At 39.7% G+C, this 13118-nt stretch overlaps 1 protein-coding gene across 1 annotated transcript; it reads right to left on the bottom strand.

The window, feature by feature from the left end:
- Positions 1-5442: 5442 nt before the first annotated feature.
- On the bottom strand, positions 5443-12719 carry LOC139695761 (mediator of RNA polymerase II transcription subunit 15-like). The gene is made up of 3 exons (XM_071594539.1): positions 12584-12719; positions 7111-8364; positions 5443-6064 (listed from the first exon to the last, which is right to left on the bottom strand). Exons 1-3 carry the CDS (start codon positions 12602-12604, stop codon positions 5918-5920), a joined length of 1422 nt encoding a protein of 473 aa, XP_071450640.1. The 5' UTR covers positions 12605-12719; the 3' UTR covers positions 5443-5917.
- Between the last annotated feature and the right edge of the window lie 399 nt (positions 12720-13118).

The following is a 13118-nucleotide window of genomic DNA, read 5'->3' as shown; positions in this document are numbered from 1 at the left end:
CAGAAAATCATCGCCAACGACACTGCAGTATACTTGTAAAGACGATGAATGGCTGAATGAACTCGTAAATGAATGAATTCATTTATTAACGAGTTCATCTCGGAGGAAGTGGTCGGATCGAACCACTGATATGAATTCTAATCGCTGCCGGTAGAACGGATACAAATGTAACTGCGGAAAATTTCTCCAGATTCGGAAACTAGCCGGTGAACTTAAGTTTTACACAAATTTCAGCCCAAACTATCCTCTGAGTAGTCTCTGTATTCGATGGGCGTATTGCCGAAGGATGAATTCTTAATAGCAAAAGAGCTCCGCTAACCTTTAGGTTGATAGTGGCGAAAATTCACGTTATTGTTCAGTTAAGTCTCGGAGAAGGTTGCTTTGTCAAAAGAGAAAATAATTCATGGATTTGAGGGAGAATTAGATAGTTTTTTCTTTGACTGCTTGTGATCGTTCTGTTGGATTCATTTTGGATTGGATGCAGGCGGACGCTGCCGACCAGTATCACGAGGAAGATACGAGGGTCATCCGGAAAGTAGTACCCGTTCGTGAAATAAAGACACAAAAGTAAATATTAACAAACATAAAAAATTTTATTTGAAAGAGGATACTTTAAACTACTTCTCAACATAATCTCCAAGCAAATTAAGGCATTTTTCATAACGTGTGACAAGTTTCTGTATTCCTGCTGCATAGTCCTTCGCCGCCAGCTCATTGAGATACGCGAGGGACCCATCTTGCACAAATTTTTGCATAATGCAGATGGTGTTTAACAATTTCATGAACAATTGTTCGAGAAACATTGGGAAAATGCTCACAGATGTCATCAATTGTGACGCGCCGATCGTTCCTCACGAATTCGTCAACTGAGCTCACCAGTTGGTCTGTAATGACAGACGGTCTCTCCGAACGCTCATCGTCGTGTGTGTTCCCCCTCCCCATGTTGAAGTTGCGACACCACCGCCGAACAGACGACTCGTCCATTACATTGTCTCCATACACCTCCTTTAATTGGCGATGAATATCACATGGGCGAACGTTTCTTGCATTGAGGAATTTAATCACTGCCCTCACTTCACAACTGGCGGCGTTCTCAATTTTTTTAAACATTGTAAACAATCACAGAAACAACACAGGCAATGCTAGCGTCACGCAACTTGGCTCAGAGAAGGCAGACAAGCCACTGAAGCTATCTGACCTCGTCCAGCGGCTACTCGCGTCGTCAGCACTTCATGCGGCACGAACGGGTACTACTTTCCGGATGACCCTCGTAAATAGGGAGCCAAACTCCTCGGAGGACTCCCGGTAGTCAGCGGACGAAAGAGTTATAAAGTGGAGTTTTCGAAACTCAAATTAAGATTTGATTATGAACTTTAGTGTGTCCCCTACGAAAACTAATGTGCCCAAATACAAGCTTTTCATAATCAACGATTAATATTGAGATGGTTAGCGGTAAATTCGGTTCGGTTAGAAATATTCGTGCCGTTTCCTCACGATCCGTGGAAAAGTCGCGTAATATGGTCGGCTAAACTTCAAAATTGAAAAAGTGGTGGTAACGAAGTCCAGAAATACTGTCAGGTGCTAAGAATTAGTTTCAAACTGTTTCAAATTCGACCGAATCTTACGTCAGATTTTTATTTTGTAATCAATTCCGATTTTAAGCAACGTAAGAAGCACGTCATATTGGTGTAAGGTTTATAAAAATCACGCCAGTATTATGTTTGAATTAATTTGGCATTGAATTTATTAGAAACCAGAGACCACAACATGATGAACAGAGTGGTCACATCAGACACTGAAAGAAAACAGGAACTATGAAAAGTATGACCACAGCCCAAGCAGTGCAATTGTCGCCCAATACTCAGTTGAGGACACTTTCATGACGTTGTTACTCCGTCGAGATATTTTTAAGTCGTCGATTTTCCATAACGAAGCGTCGTGAGAGAACAAAAAGCGAATCTTGACACGGCAGTTGCTTTATTCTTACTGTACCTGTTATATCAATTGTAAGATCATATATACAAAATTTTGTGCTTGCTTCTAGTTTGACAACTATGAATTGGACAGTCTTGTTTTATTTAGATCATTACAAAGCAACAGAGTAAGGGCTTTGGTCCATATCATTAAATGCAAAATTCGAAGAAAGTCGATCCATGATATATCTCATCATTTTCTGCAAATAGATACCCAAACCGTTGAATTCCAATAGTGCAAAAACTTAAGTGAGAAAATTTTGTTAATTTAAGATCAGGATTACCAGCATTTAGCGAGAGGCGATAACCCGCAATAATCAGAGTCAATGCGATAAGCCATAACTGTCTAATCTGCATCACTCTCCCCTACAAATAATTAAATAGGTGCATTTACACACATATATTATTTGCGAAAGACTCGTTCGCGAAAAATGTTTGAAGAGAGGAAATCTTCTTCCTAATCTTGTATTGACGTGGAATGAGAATTGAGGCGTCATCTGTCGTTCTTTTACCTTTCAGGGACATGTAAGCATATCGAAATCGCCTGCCGGTTTTTTCCAAAGCAGTTATTTTTGATTTGTACTTACATCGATACGTCGCCAGAAGTGAATTACAAGATGCGTTCTACATCCACCGTTTTATATATGTTGGTCATCCACTAATTATCAGCCTTTGATACCCAAGAGTAAGTTCGTATGTGACTGATTTTCAATTAATCATGTATCAGATGATCTCTACGCGTAAGGTGGAGACATGTCTACTTGTTTAAGCTAGTCTCATCAACATAGGCACAATGGTAGCAATTCTCAATCCAGCTCAATCAATATTTAATTAATCCTAAGTCTCGTTGAAGTCGAACAAAACCCCAACAATTTGATTTCAGAAGTTGGATGAAATTTTACACCATTTAAGTTTATTTATTTAGTACTTATGTTATTATTAACATCCTTTTCCTTTCATTAATTAATTGGTTCGGTACTATGGTAATTATTTATAATTATCATTTAAATTGATGAGAAAAGTTTTGGTTTAAGAAACAACTACTTGATGATGTTCTGGAGGATGTTCTTCTGAAATTGTGAATCTGTTACGCTTACTTTAAGGCATTTATTTATGACTTCACTATCGTTAAATCTTTCACAGAAAAGTATAGCCATTGATAAAATGCGGAATCAGATCCTTTTGACAAATTCGGTTTACAGTGATAAAAAAGGACGTAAAGGTATTTAAGTGATTCTAAATCTACACAATGCCTCGCAAACCTTCGCAAAAGCAAGTGCCAGGAGCTATAAAAGACACCAACCATGTATTGTACTTAGGTCAGCAAAAAATATGCAGTTAGCTGATTGACCACATTGTATCCTAGTATAAAGAAGAGAGAAATATAAATTGGATAAAGCCAATGACAATGAACTGACGGTCATGTGTAAATTTTGCCATATTTATAAATATATTTGTTATATAAAAATAGATTTTAAAAACACAGTCGTTTTAATGTAATAATACTTTGGTTTCGGGAATCAGATTGTGTTTCATGAAGAGAGGTAAGGAAATGTATCTTTGCACCATCTTATTGGCTGTGTCCATCCAACTTCTACCTTACCCGGTAGAGTACCAATAATAATAATAGAAATATGACACATTAGAACATTTATCATCAGCTTTATAAGTCTTGCTTCACGATGCAAACCTATTATTCTACTTTTATAACAGTTTACGGTAGGACAAACTACCAAGACCTGATTATACAGCGAATTATGAAAAAATGGACAGTAGTAAGAAGCTAAGTTCATTATGGTGACAATAAGATTCAAATCTACCAGGTTTTTTTAATTTTCTTTGAAAGTTGTCTTTTTTTCATTGTAGAATCAAAATTGTACTTGAGATAGAGGTTTCAATATTTGGCATTAGGGCTCTGTCACAACGCTCATGTTCAAACAAATTCTCCTTTGGAATATAACTTGCAACGGTAAGTATTGATATTGATAAATATACAAACGGAGTATACCAAGCAAATAAATAACAAGTAGGCGTAAACATCTACTCAATATGATAAGTCAGGTCAATGCGCGCGATTTAACTACGAATATAAAAGATTTTATTGCATTGACAAATATTTAAATTACAATATTATTTTATCAATTCAATATAGCCCAGCCGAATATGAATCGCCGTCTTAGATTTTTCATTTAAAAGAAATATTTATATTCTATTGTCATCAAACAGTGAACCTAAGTTGTAGATATGCTTAACTTTTGTCCTTTGTTTTATAATTTCTAAGTGCAATTCTGGCTAACACCCCCTACCTCGTCTCGATACACGGAAGTCTTTTCAAGAGAGCTGATTCCTTTGCGCAAAGTCTATTACTAGTTAAGCGATGCTTTTTTCGAGTTACATGAAATATGCCGTCTAGTTTTTATTCAATAAACAATCATGTACATTATTAAATAAAATGGGAAACAATTCTCATGAAAATTATCATTACGTTATTCCTTAATGTTACATTTTTAAACAGTGGGTTTTTTAATCAGCCTCAATATGATAGAGCTGAATACGTACTCAAGAAATGGAGTTTTTGAAACGTATTTCTTCAAACTCTAAAATGATTTGAATAAATTTATCTCTTAAATTGCAGTATTTCCTCCTCCAAAGACTTCAAAGACTTTCGTAAAGAATTTCTTCATCGAATTAATGACATGTTTCACAAATACCAAGAAACTACGCGAAATGCCGCAACAGTGACTTTTAACGGAGCCATCTGCTATTATGCATTTCAATAAAACAGTTTCAGAGTGTAAAAATCATTCGCTTTGACCGGGATCCCTCGATGTCCGGCCGAGTGCTTTAGCCAGTTAAGCTATCGAGGCGTCCTCTTAAGCTCTGAAATTTTTAACGGTCTTCAAGGGAAATAATTTTTACACTCTGAAATTGTTTCATTGAAATGCATGTTTCACACTTCTCTTGGGAATATTGTGTAATATTACTGTCAAAGGAATAAATAAACTTGGTATTTTTCCACAGAAAAACTTTGCAATACTACCGGTTCCGACGCGTAGGCGACATAATCAGGTGCTATAATTTGACTGTCGCTACGGCGTCTATTTAAGTAAAAGCCATTAATATCGTTTAATATTATTTTATAATTATAGCAATCTCGTGCTGCAATGCGGATAATTAATGGAGTGCCTATGGCTAACAGACCTGTGAATCTGCGCCCCTAATCCGTGGAGCAGGCTAACGTGATGGACAATGTAATGGACGGAAAATGAATTGAGATGAGGATTAACAGCGAGGAGTCGGGATAGCATTGACCAGTAGGAAGGGAGGACGGACAACTGAACCAGGCAAAAGAGCGGGAATAGAATTCAAAGGGATTTCTCAATCAACTGAACTTCATCCTTTAACTATCCGAACATGAGAGATATCATTCCACAAGTGTAATTCCATCCAAGGTTTGAAAATCATTTATCACACTTCTCTCCATGATAATTTTTTTATTTACAGCTTTGGTAATACAATGAAGGCAGTAAGGGTCACATCCTAGGGAGAAAGAACTCCCTTTCATCGTGGTATCATTTCGCTGAGCAAAATTATTCCCTCAGGCGAAAATTCAACGCGCAAACAGTAAGGTAGGTAGGTAGGTAAAAAAAAATGTGAAGGTTTTCTGAGACCCGCGGAGAAAGAGGTTAAAACAGAACTGAGAAGCAATACTATGAAGTTAAGGAGACATCTGTGAGAAAGAATTGCTTTACACCTTTGGAGGGGCTAAGAAAAACCCCGAATAAATACATCATTGGGAGAGAGATACCAGAGTTCGTCACTCCATAGCCAGGAGATCCCATCTTTGAGATCGGCGTAAATCCTTGCAGGCGTTTGCGATTGTTGAGAACGGCAGCGTGTTGGTTGGTCCAGGAACAGAACACCTTCACGAAAAAAAAACGTCTTCAGTGATTTCCCACGATGTCCCCACTGGCACCGACGGCGTTAGATGCGAGGCCGGCGCCTTCCAAACTGGAGCGAACGAGGATGCTGCTCTGTTGCTGAAGGCTGTGCTGGTCGCCATAGTAACCGTATCCGAACTGGGGGCTCACCTGAAAGTTTATGAATCCATCAATTTTAAGTCTATCTTCATTCGCTCCCTACCTAATCTCATATATTTTAAGAAAGAGATGTTTGCGGAAATACTCCCCGCATGTTATATATGCACACCGGCGTTAAGGTTAGTATATAAATGTTCGCCATTAAAAGTTCACCATATTTGGTCAGTACTTTCACCAATATACTTACCAAAGTTTTGCACAATTAGGTAAAAATCACAGAAATATACTTCGGGTAAGAAATCTCAATTTTAATAAGTTAGCGTTCCTGATCGTCCACCGAGAGATTTGGAATGGCTTCATTATTAATTGAAATCATATAATTTATTGAATATTTCTATCATTCGGCAAATGAGATGTGAATTCATCAATCAATACCTCTTTGAAAACAATAGAATTTACCGAAATTGAGATGGATACAGAGGTGTTGATGCGTAGGATCGCCTCAAGCACTTTTCTCTTAAGCATTCATCTCTTCATCGTTCATTATTTATTAGCAGAGAGGAGATTAAATTGGAGAAGGCTTAATTAGAAACTTAGAATGTTATCGCTGAAAATGTTGATTCCCTTTTTTTATACTTCTATCGAAACCCGTTTCCCCTTCCCATTGAATATTACCAAATATGTTTATAAACTGGGAACATTCATTGTATGTCATCACCATATAATTATACTAATACCGAAGGCAAGCTTAAGAACTCAAACTCATAAATAATTCTATTCCTCACTCAGGATACATAAGCCTACATGAGCCTTCACTCACTGTTTTCTGCTTAATCCTCGGCTTCGGTCAAAAACAATGCCAAACTATTCCTTATTTCCGTTTGAATGCGAGGATTCACCCTCACAAAATAGATTAGATACTCAGTTGTTAACCCTGAAAAAGCATCTCGAGTTTTATTTATCAGTAGTATTTATGGAACGAAAGTTTCAGTAAATAATTGGACAAAATATTGCTATAGTGTATTCTTTTCCTTTTCCGGAGATTTTGAAAAATTTTAAACTAAAGATGTATCAAAATATGTGGAATTTGTACTTACGAATCGAACACTGTAAGAGCTGAATCCAGAATCGGTGGGATGCGGTTGGGGTAGTCCATGAGCGGTTACCGCGGCGACGGTGGGTGCAAGGGTCGGGAGAACGGTAGGGTAAGCCCTCACGGTTGCCTCCTCAAAGGAGGCGGGTGCGGGTCCAGCAACCCTAGCGGCGGCGGCGGCTTGCTGCTCCCTCTGCCTCTGTTGGAACCTAGCTGTCTCGGGGTCGACCCCGAGCCCTTGGAACGCTATCCTCTGCTCAGTCTGGCTCTGCTGTCGCTGGATTGAGAGTGATCCGGGTAGCTGAGACCTGGTGCTTCCGGTCGAGAAGGAGCCGTGCCCTTGCCTCTGGAGGGAGAGGGTCAGGGAGGAGATGTCGGGACGACGGTGGACGTTGCCTTCAACGGCTTGGGTCTGGGGAACTCCGTGTTGCTCGGCGAGGAATGAAGCCCTGTTACGGCTCTGGATGGGTTCGGCGTGTCTGGAGGCGTCCAGATTGACATCAGCAGTCTCGGGTCTGCCTTCCCGTGAGATTCCGCCAAATGAGGCCTCGTTCACGTTGTAGTCGTACCTCTGCTGGTCTTGGAGTTGTTGCTGGGCGAACTGCTGCTGCTGTTGCTGCTGCTGGAATTGTTGCTGCTGCGCGATCTGCTGCTGCTGGTTCTGTGCCTGCCTCAAAGCGTCCACTCCTTCCCTCCTCCCGAACTCGTTGACGCTGTACTCGAACCGATGGCGTTGCTGAGTCTGCTGCTGCTGTTGCTGCTGCTGCCTTTGTTGCTGTTCTTGGATCTGTTGCTGCTGGATCTGTTGCTGCTGTATCTGTTGCTGCTGTATCTGTTGCTGTTGGATCTGTTGCTGTTCCCTGAGCTGCTGCTGGCGTTGCTGGATCTGTTGTTGCTGTTGACGCTGCTGGATCTGTTGTTGCTGCTGTCGCTCCCTCTGACGGTCGATGCCCGAAGTCCTCTCCAGTCCCGAGGAGGAAATCCTGTCTCCAGCACGAGAGGAAACGGATTCGGTCACCACGTTGGTACCGCTGATGCCAGTCAGGGTGGTAGGGGTAGCGATGGGTGCGGAGGCCGTGGGAGCCCCGGGGTAGGCCAGGGATAGCTGGTAGGTAAGGGGCTGGTGGGCGGTCAGTGTTTCATGCTGCTGGGGCTGATCGAGGTATATGAACGGCGTAGGGGAGGCGGCTGGGATGAAGACCTGGGTGGATGCCGGTAGCAAGCCGGCAGAAACGCCGCATATGCATAAGGCTGCCGCCTGGAACGAGAAAGAAACAAACGTAAACATCTAAACTCCTGCTCATGAATCATCCAGTGTCATACGTCGAGTACAAATTAGTAATTGTTAATTCCCATCATGGGACGACAGTTATAAACATATGATTCGTCAAATTAACAATAATGTTATCGATTCAGGAAAACCAAAAGTAAGATATCCTAAAAAGTGTAAGATAATTATTAATTGAGCAAATGACATGATGAAGCTCCAGATTTTTATTAGATTTTCAATAAGAACAGTAAGTACCTATGTGCTCTAGGTGTATTAAATAGAATTAGGTTCGATTATTAGTAGACAGAGTCGACAGAAAATAAAAAGTTGAAATGTGAAACGCGACTGTGAAAAGTACATGGGAAACTATTGTTAATTAATGCCGACACTCTCCGAAAATACATTAATTATATACCATAATGGCTCAATGTTTTGCACGCATTAAGAAGTAAAGCCACTTAGATTGAATAATAAAGAAGACCTTTATATCATATTTTAGACAGCCATTTAAACAATTGCCTCCTACGGCGTAATTTTTTAATGGTAGGATTATGTTGGATCGGCGTCCCTCTCCCTCTCTTACAAATAAACAGCGGTTTGGGTTCCGCGAGATGGACTGGCAATGTCCAAAGCAAACTGACAAAACTTACTTTTATTTTCCATGGTCTAGCAAAAGAGAAACCCTTTAAATTTATTTAAGTATCATATTATTTAAACTATGAAAAACTTGAAGGCTTTATTCCATTACCGTGCATCAGAAAGTATTTGATGGTACTTGTACTCGTAACTTCCAGCAATTGAAATAAAGTCAAACCCGTCAATCCAAAACACATCAGGATTTTATTATTTATAAAACTGGTATTATTTAAGGTTCTGCAAGTTATATTTTCGCCATGCTTTACCGAAAATTTCTGATTTGAATACAACATTTTTTTCTCAGCTGGTTTGCCTTATAATATTTGGGGCTTTCATATTTTGGCATAAATTCTCAACTCTCAAAGGCCTGGTTGATGTACTTTATAACGCATGTGAGATAACCCAATAAGGAGGCACTGTAATTGACGCTTGTAATCTTTTATTCGGCAACTAATCGTATCAATAAAGAAAAATTTGGGCCTTGTACTATTTTCTCACGCGATAATAATGAGCAAATTATTTCCATTCTCCTGCCTAGTAGCACCGCCGTTTAAGCTCGAAGGTTTGAATAGGAATGCTTCAATGGAAAAATCATCATCCATTTGCATCCATTAAAACATGAAATATAATATCTGGATTTTTAATTGATTACCTTTATTAAACGGCTCATCATTTATTTATTTAATTTTATTTATTCCTTATAAGTCCGAAAACAGCGCATTCTGGCCTTTACATCGAACTATTAACAACGATAACAATGATCACATTTACAAACACCACTGCAAGCTAAACTACAGGGTGGAGAAAAACTCACCCAGGCGGGAATCGAACCCGCGACCCTTGGAATGGCAGACGAGGCGTTACCCCGCCGCCACCGGGGTCGGCGAATTGTAGCAGAATAGCAATAATATTTCTTCTAATTATCTTTTATATAACCCCAATATTGAAACTATTTCTGCAGAAGTAATTGGTAAATTGAAACTTTTTAAGTGAAATCAATAAGATGTGTGCTAAAAGGTTAAAAATAGAATAGAATTTGGTGTTGGATTTTATTCTATTCCCTGCTGTAAAAACTCTGTGGCTTCATTTGATCCGAGTACTTTTCTTTTTTTTCACGCCATCCTATTACAGTTATTCTCGGCGAGAGTAATGGAGAAGAGTGAGAAAACGTTTGCGAGCGAAAGGTCGGGCATCGCGTGACTTAGACCACAAGAGCCACCGCTGGGGCACCACGTTCGCCGTCGCCAGGAAGGAATGAGAAAGCATCCCGGGCAAAAAAAAATAAAAGAAAAGAAACGGGGGAGCGTTAGGAGAGGGATGGGGATTTGACAAAGGAAAGGTGCAAGCCGCAGAGCCCAACGAGTGGAGTTATATATGGAGACAAATAGTAGGATTAGGAGATGCCCAACGCTCCTTTAGGAAACAAAAGAATGCCTTCGCAGGCCCATCCGACTGCACTGGAGCACATAATTCAGTGCGTTTGCGACGGACGCCACTGGAAATTTATTTTCCCGAACTCATTTCATCTTGCGCACTTCATCTCTCACGCCAAAGCTTATCATCTAGCGAAATCAATTCTTTTCCTTTCGTTAAAATTCCAGAAAACGTTTACTTTGGAGAAAATGTTTACACATGTATTTAAGGAGCAAAGAAATAAAGGTTGATTACGTAGGTTGGTTTAAAACCCTGCACAAGTATTAGATCACGTTCACGTATTTAGATCAAACAACTTAAAATCTCATTCATGTCACATTATGCTTGTGCGGGCGTTATTGTACATTGATTTTAAGCATAAAACTGCCCGTAGAAATGTCTCCATTGAAACTTATCGTAATTTTTCATGATTTTTCACTGCTTCCCAATCAACCTGGTATAGAGGTACTCGTAATATTCACCAAATCTACCGTTTCACCAAAAGGTGTTCGTTAAATAAAAGCTAACGTTCAGCTTGTATAATTCTTTCGGTGATCCCTCGCGATGACCATCTCTAGAAGAGAAGTTGGAAACGAAGACAAAGGAATTGAATTTTTTTCTGATGAAGCAAAATTCATTCCTAAATGCCAAATTCCTTTTGGGATATTAATGATTCATAAAAATATGATTTTGATATTTATTCTGGGGGATTACTAGTAACCCCTAATAAGGTTGACGTTCGTTATGGATGAAAACAAAACTAAAAATAATATAACGGAGTGGAAAATAGATATATTTTGAAATATTTTGTTGAACTATTAGGCTTGTCGGCAATACTGGATTAATGTTCGTTTTCACATTTATTTAATTTGGAATTCAGACAGTTTCGAGCTGAAATAGATCACATTGAATCCAATGAATTCATTTGACTACCTCTTATTGACTGCATACGGCCTGTGGATTTTTATCCGAAATAAGGTCATTCGTTCTGGTGTCAAGTTTCAAATTGTCACGATGCAAACAAACCCAGAGAAACACTTAAAACTATTAACACATTCGAAACGGAAACTTCCAAAAAATCCCATTCCTAATCAAAGCTCACACAAATGAGTTTTAAGAAGATCAGATGTTGACTTGGTAAATTTATACTGACTTCCCACGCGAGTTACTTTATGACTCGAATACTGGCGTTGACACCGATGCTACGAATTTCCATTGCTTTTCCGGTTCATTTCTTTTTGTCTTGAACAGAACACCACGAATAATGTCGAGGAAACGCTCTTTTGCCTAAATGATAACTTCTATTAGCTATTGGGAAGACGTCACATAGTTATTTGGCTCTCCCTATCATTTGATTAATGTATTATAATCATGAGGGCAATTAATACAGTCCCAAAAGTTTGATTAGGTTGTGTGTTAGATCGATAGGACAAAAGTATCTGATTTTAACGAATAAAGTCAAATTGACCTAGAAAGTGGTCTTTTCTGGTGGAGAAATCCCAAAAATTTCCATCCTTACGGTGACTTAAGCACACAAAATTAAAAACTATTGTAAATACCATTTTCACGGAACATATGCGTAAAGTTGGAGTATAATTTTTCAAAAATATTTTTCATTCAATTCTATTTATTTAGTAAAGTAAATATTGTATAGGAAAAACTTGTAAACAAAGGAATAATCGTCTAAAAAATGGCTTTCAACTGTGTAATTTCAATAAAGTAGCTTCCGATAAATCGGCTATCAGAAAAAATATAAAATATTCTTAAGTTCCTAGAAAAAATACAGAAACCTCTTTTTACGGGTACCCCATAACGCGTAAATCTTATACTCCAAGTCCATTTATCTTATAGCGAAAAATGTCCGCAATCACAAATTGAACGTTAAAATCATTTTACTTTATATCAATATAAATGATTCATATCAATGTATTAATTGATTGCATTTAACGATTTAGCAAACGATATATCGTACAATTCAATATATTGCATTAGGAAAATCATTCGATGAATATATCGATGCATAATTTATTTTCCCGTCCCTTAATTAGAAGAATAAATTTGGCCCCCAAAGCCCTTAGTATCAAAGTGAGATAAATTCTCCATCTTTGCATCCACACAAGCAATGGTCAGGATCTCGCTGCTACGGAATAAGACTCACCCAGAAAAGTCGCATGGACATGGTGTTGAATGGAGTCTCCCTCTGGCTAATCCACGTGTCGTCGATGTCTGTCTGTTTCGTTCGCGGCGCGGCTCCTTCACCGTTCCTCCTCGAAGTTGATGTGACTCTTGGACGGATTGCAAGCCGATGATGTCCCAGCTACCCCGGTGCGGTCGTTTTATACCCACAGGGGGACACGCGGCGGCGACCTTGACACACGACCTGCCGTGCGTGAAGGCAGGAGAGCCCCAAGTACGAACGTACCGTTGGGGGCCATCCAGACGCCGTGGGAGACGGTTTGGGGGGGAGGAGGTTTCTGCTCTCCACAGGGAAGGCGTGTGTGTGATATTGGCTGGGCGTGGACCCTCTAGGGTTACCGATCATCGGAGACGCCGGCGGAGCAAGACCCTTCCTTTTCTCACGCCCGCAAGCCTTTCCAGACGCCGCGGGCGGCGCTTGGAGGCAGGGGAGTTCGTTTCTCCACCCTCCCAAACCCCCCTCCCCCACAATAGCCACCACCCACCTAATCCGGAGG

Source organism: Hetaerina americana, unplaced genomic scaffold (genome assembly GCF_022747635.1).
Source record: "Hetaerina americana unplaced genomic scaffold, ioHetAmer1.1.p SCAF_63, whole genome shotgun sequence".
NCBI lineage: Eukaryota > Metazoa > Arthropoda > Insecta > Odonata > Calopterygidae > Hetaerina > Hetaerina americana.
Note: the sequence above shows the minus strand (reverse complement) of the source record. Positions and strands in the feature narration are given on the sequence as shown.

What these genes read in the sequence shown, in the direction of transcription:
- LOC139695761 (XM_071594539.1), bottom strand. Translation starts at nt 12,604, where the DNA reads ATGTCCATGCGACTTTTCTGG. An exon ending in TGTCCATGCGACTTTTCTGG is followed by an intron (nt 8,365 to 12,583) that starts GTGAGTCTTATT and finishes TTCTCGTTCCAG; the next exon opens with GCGGCAGCCTTATGCATATG. An exon ending in GCTCTTACAGTGTTCGATTC is followed by an intron (nt 6,065 to 7,110) that starts GTAAGTACAAAT and finishes ATAAACTTTCAG; the next exon opens with GTGAGCCCCCAGTTCGGATA.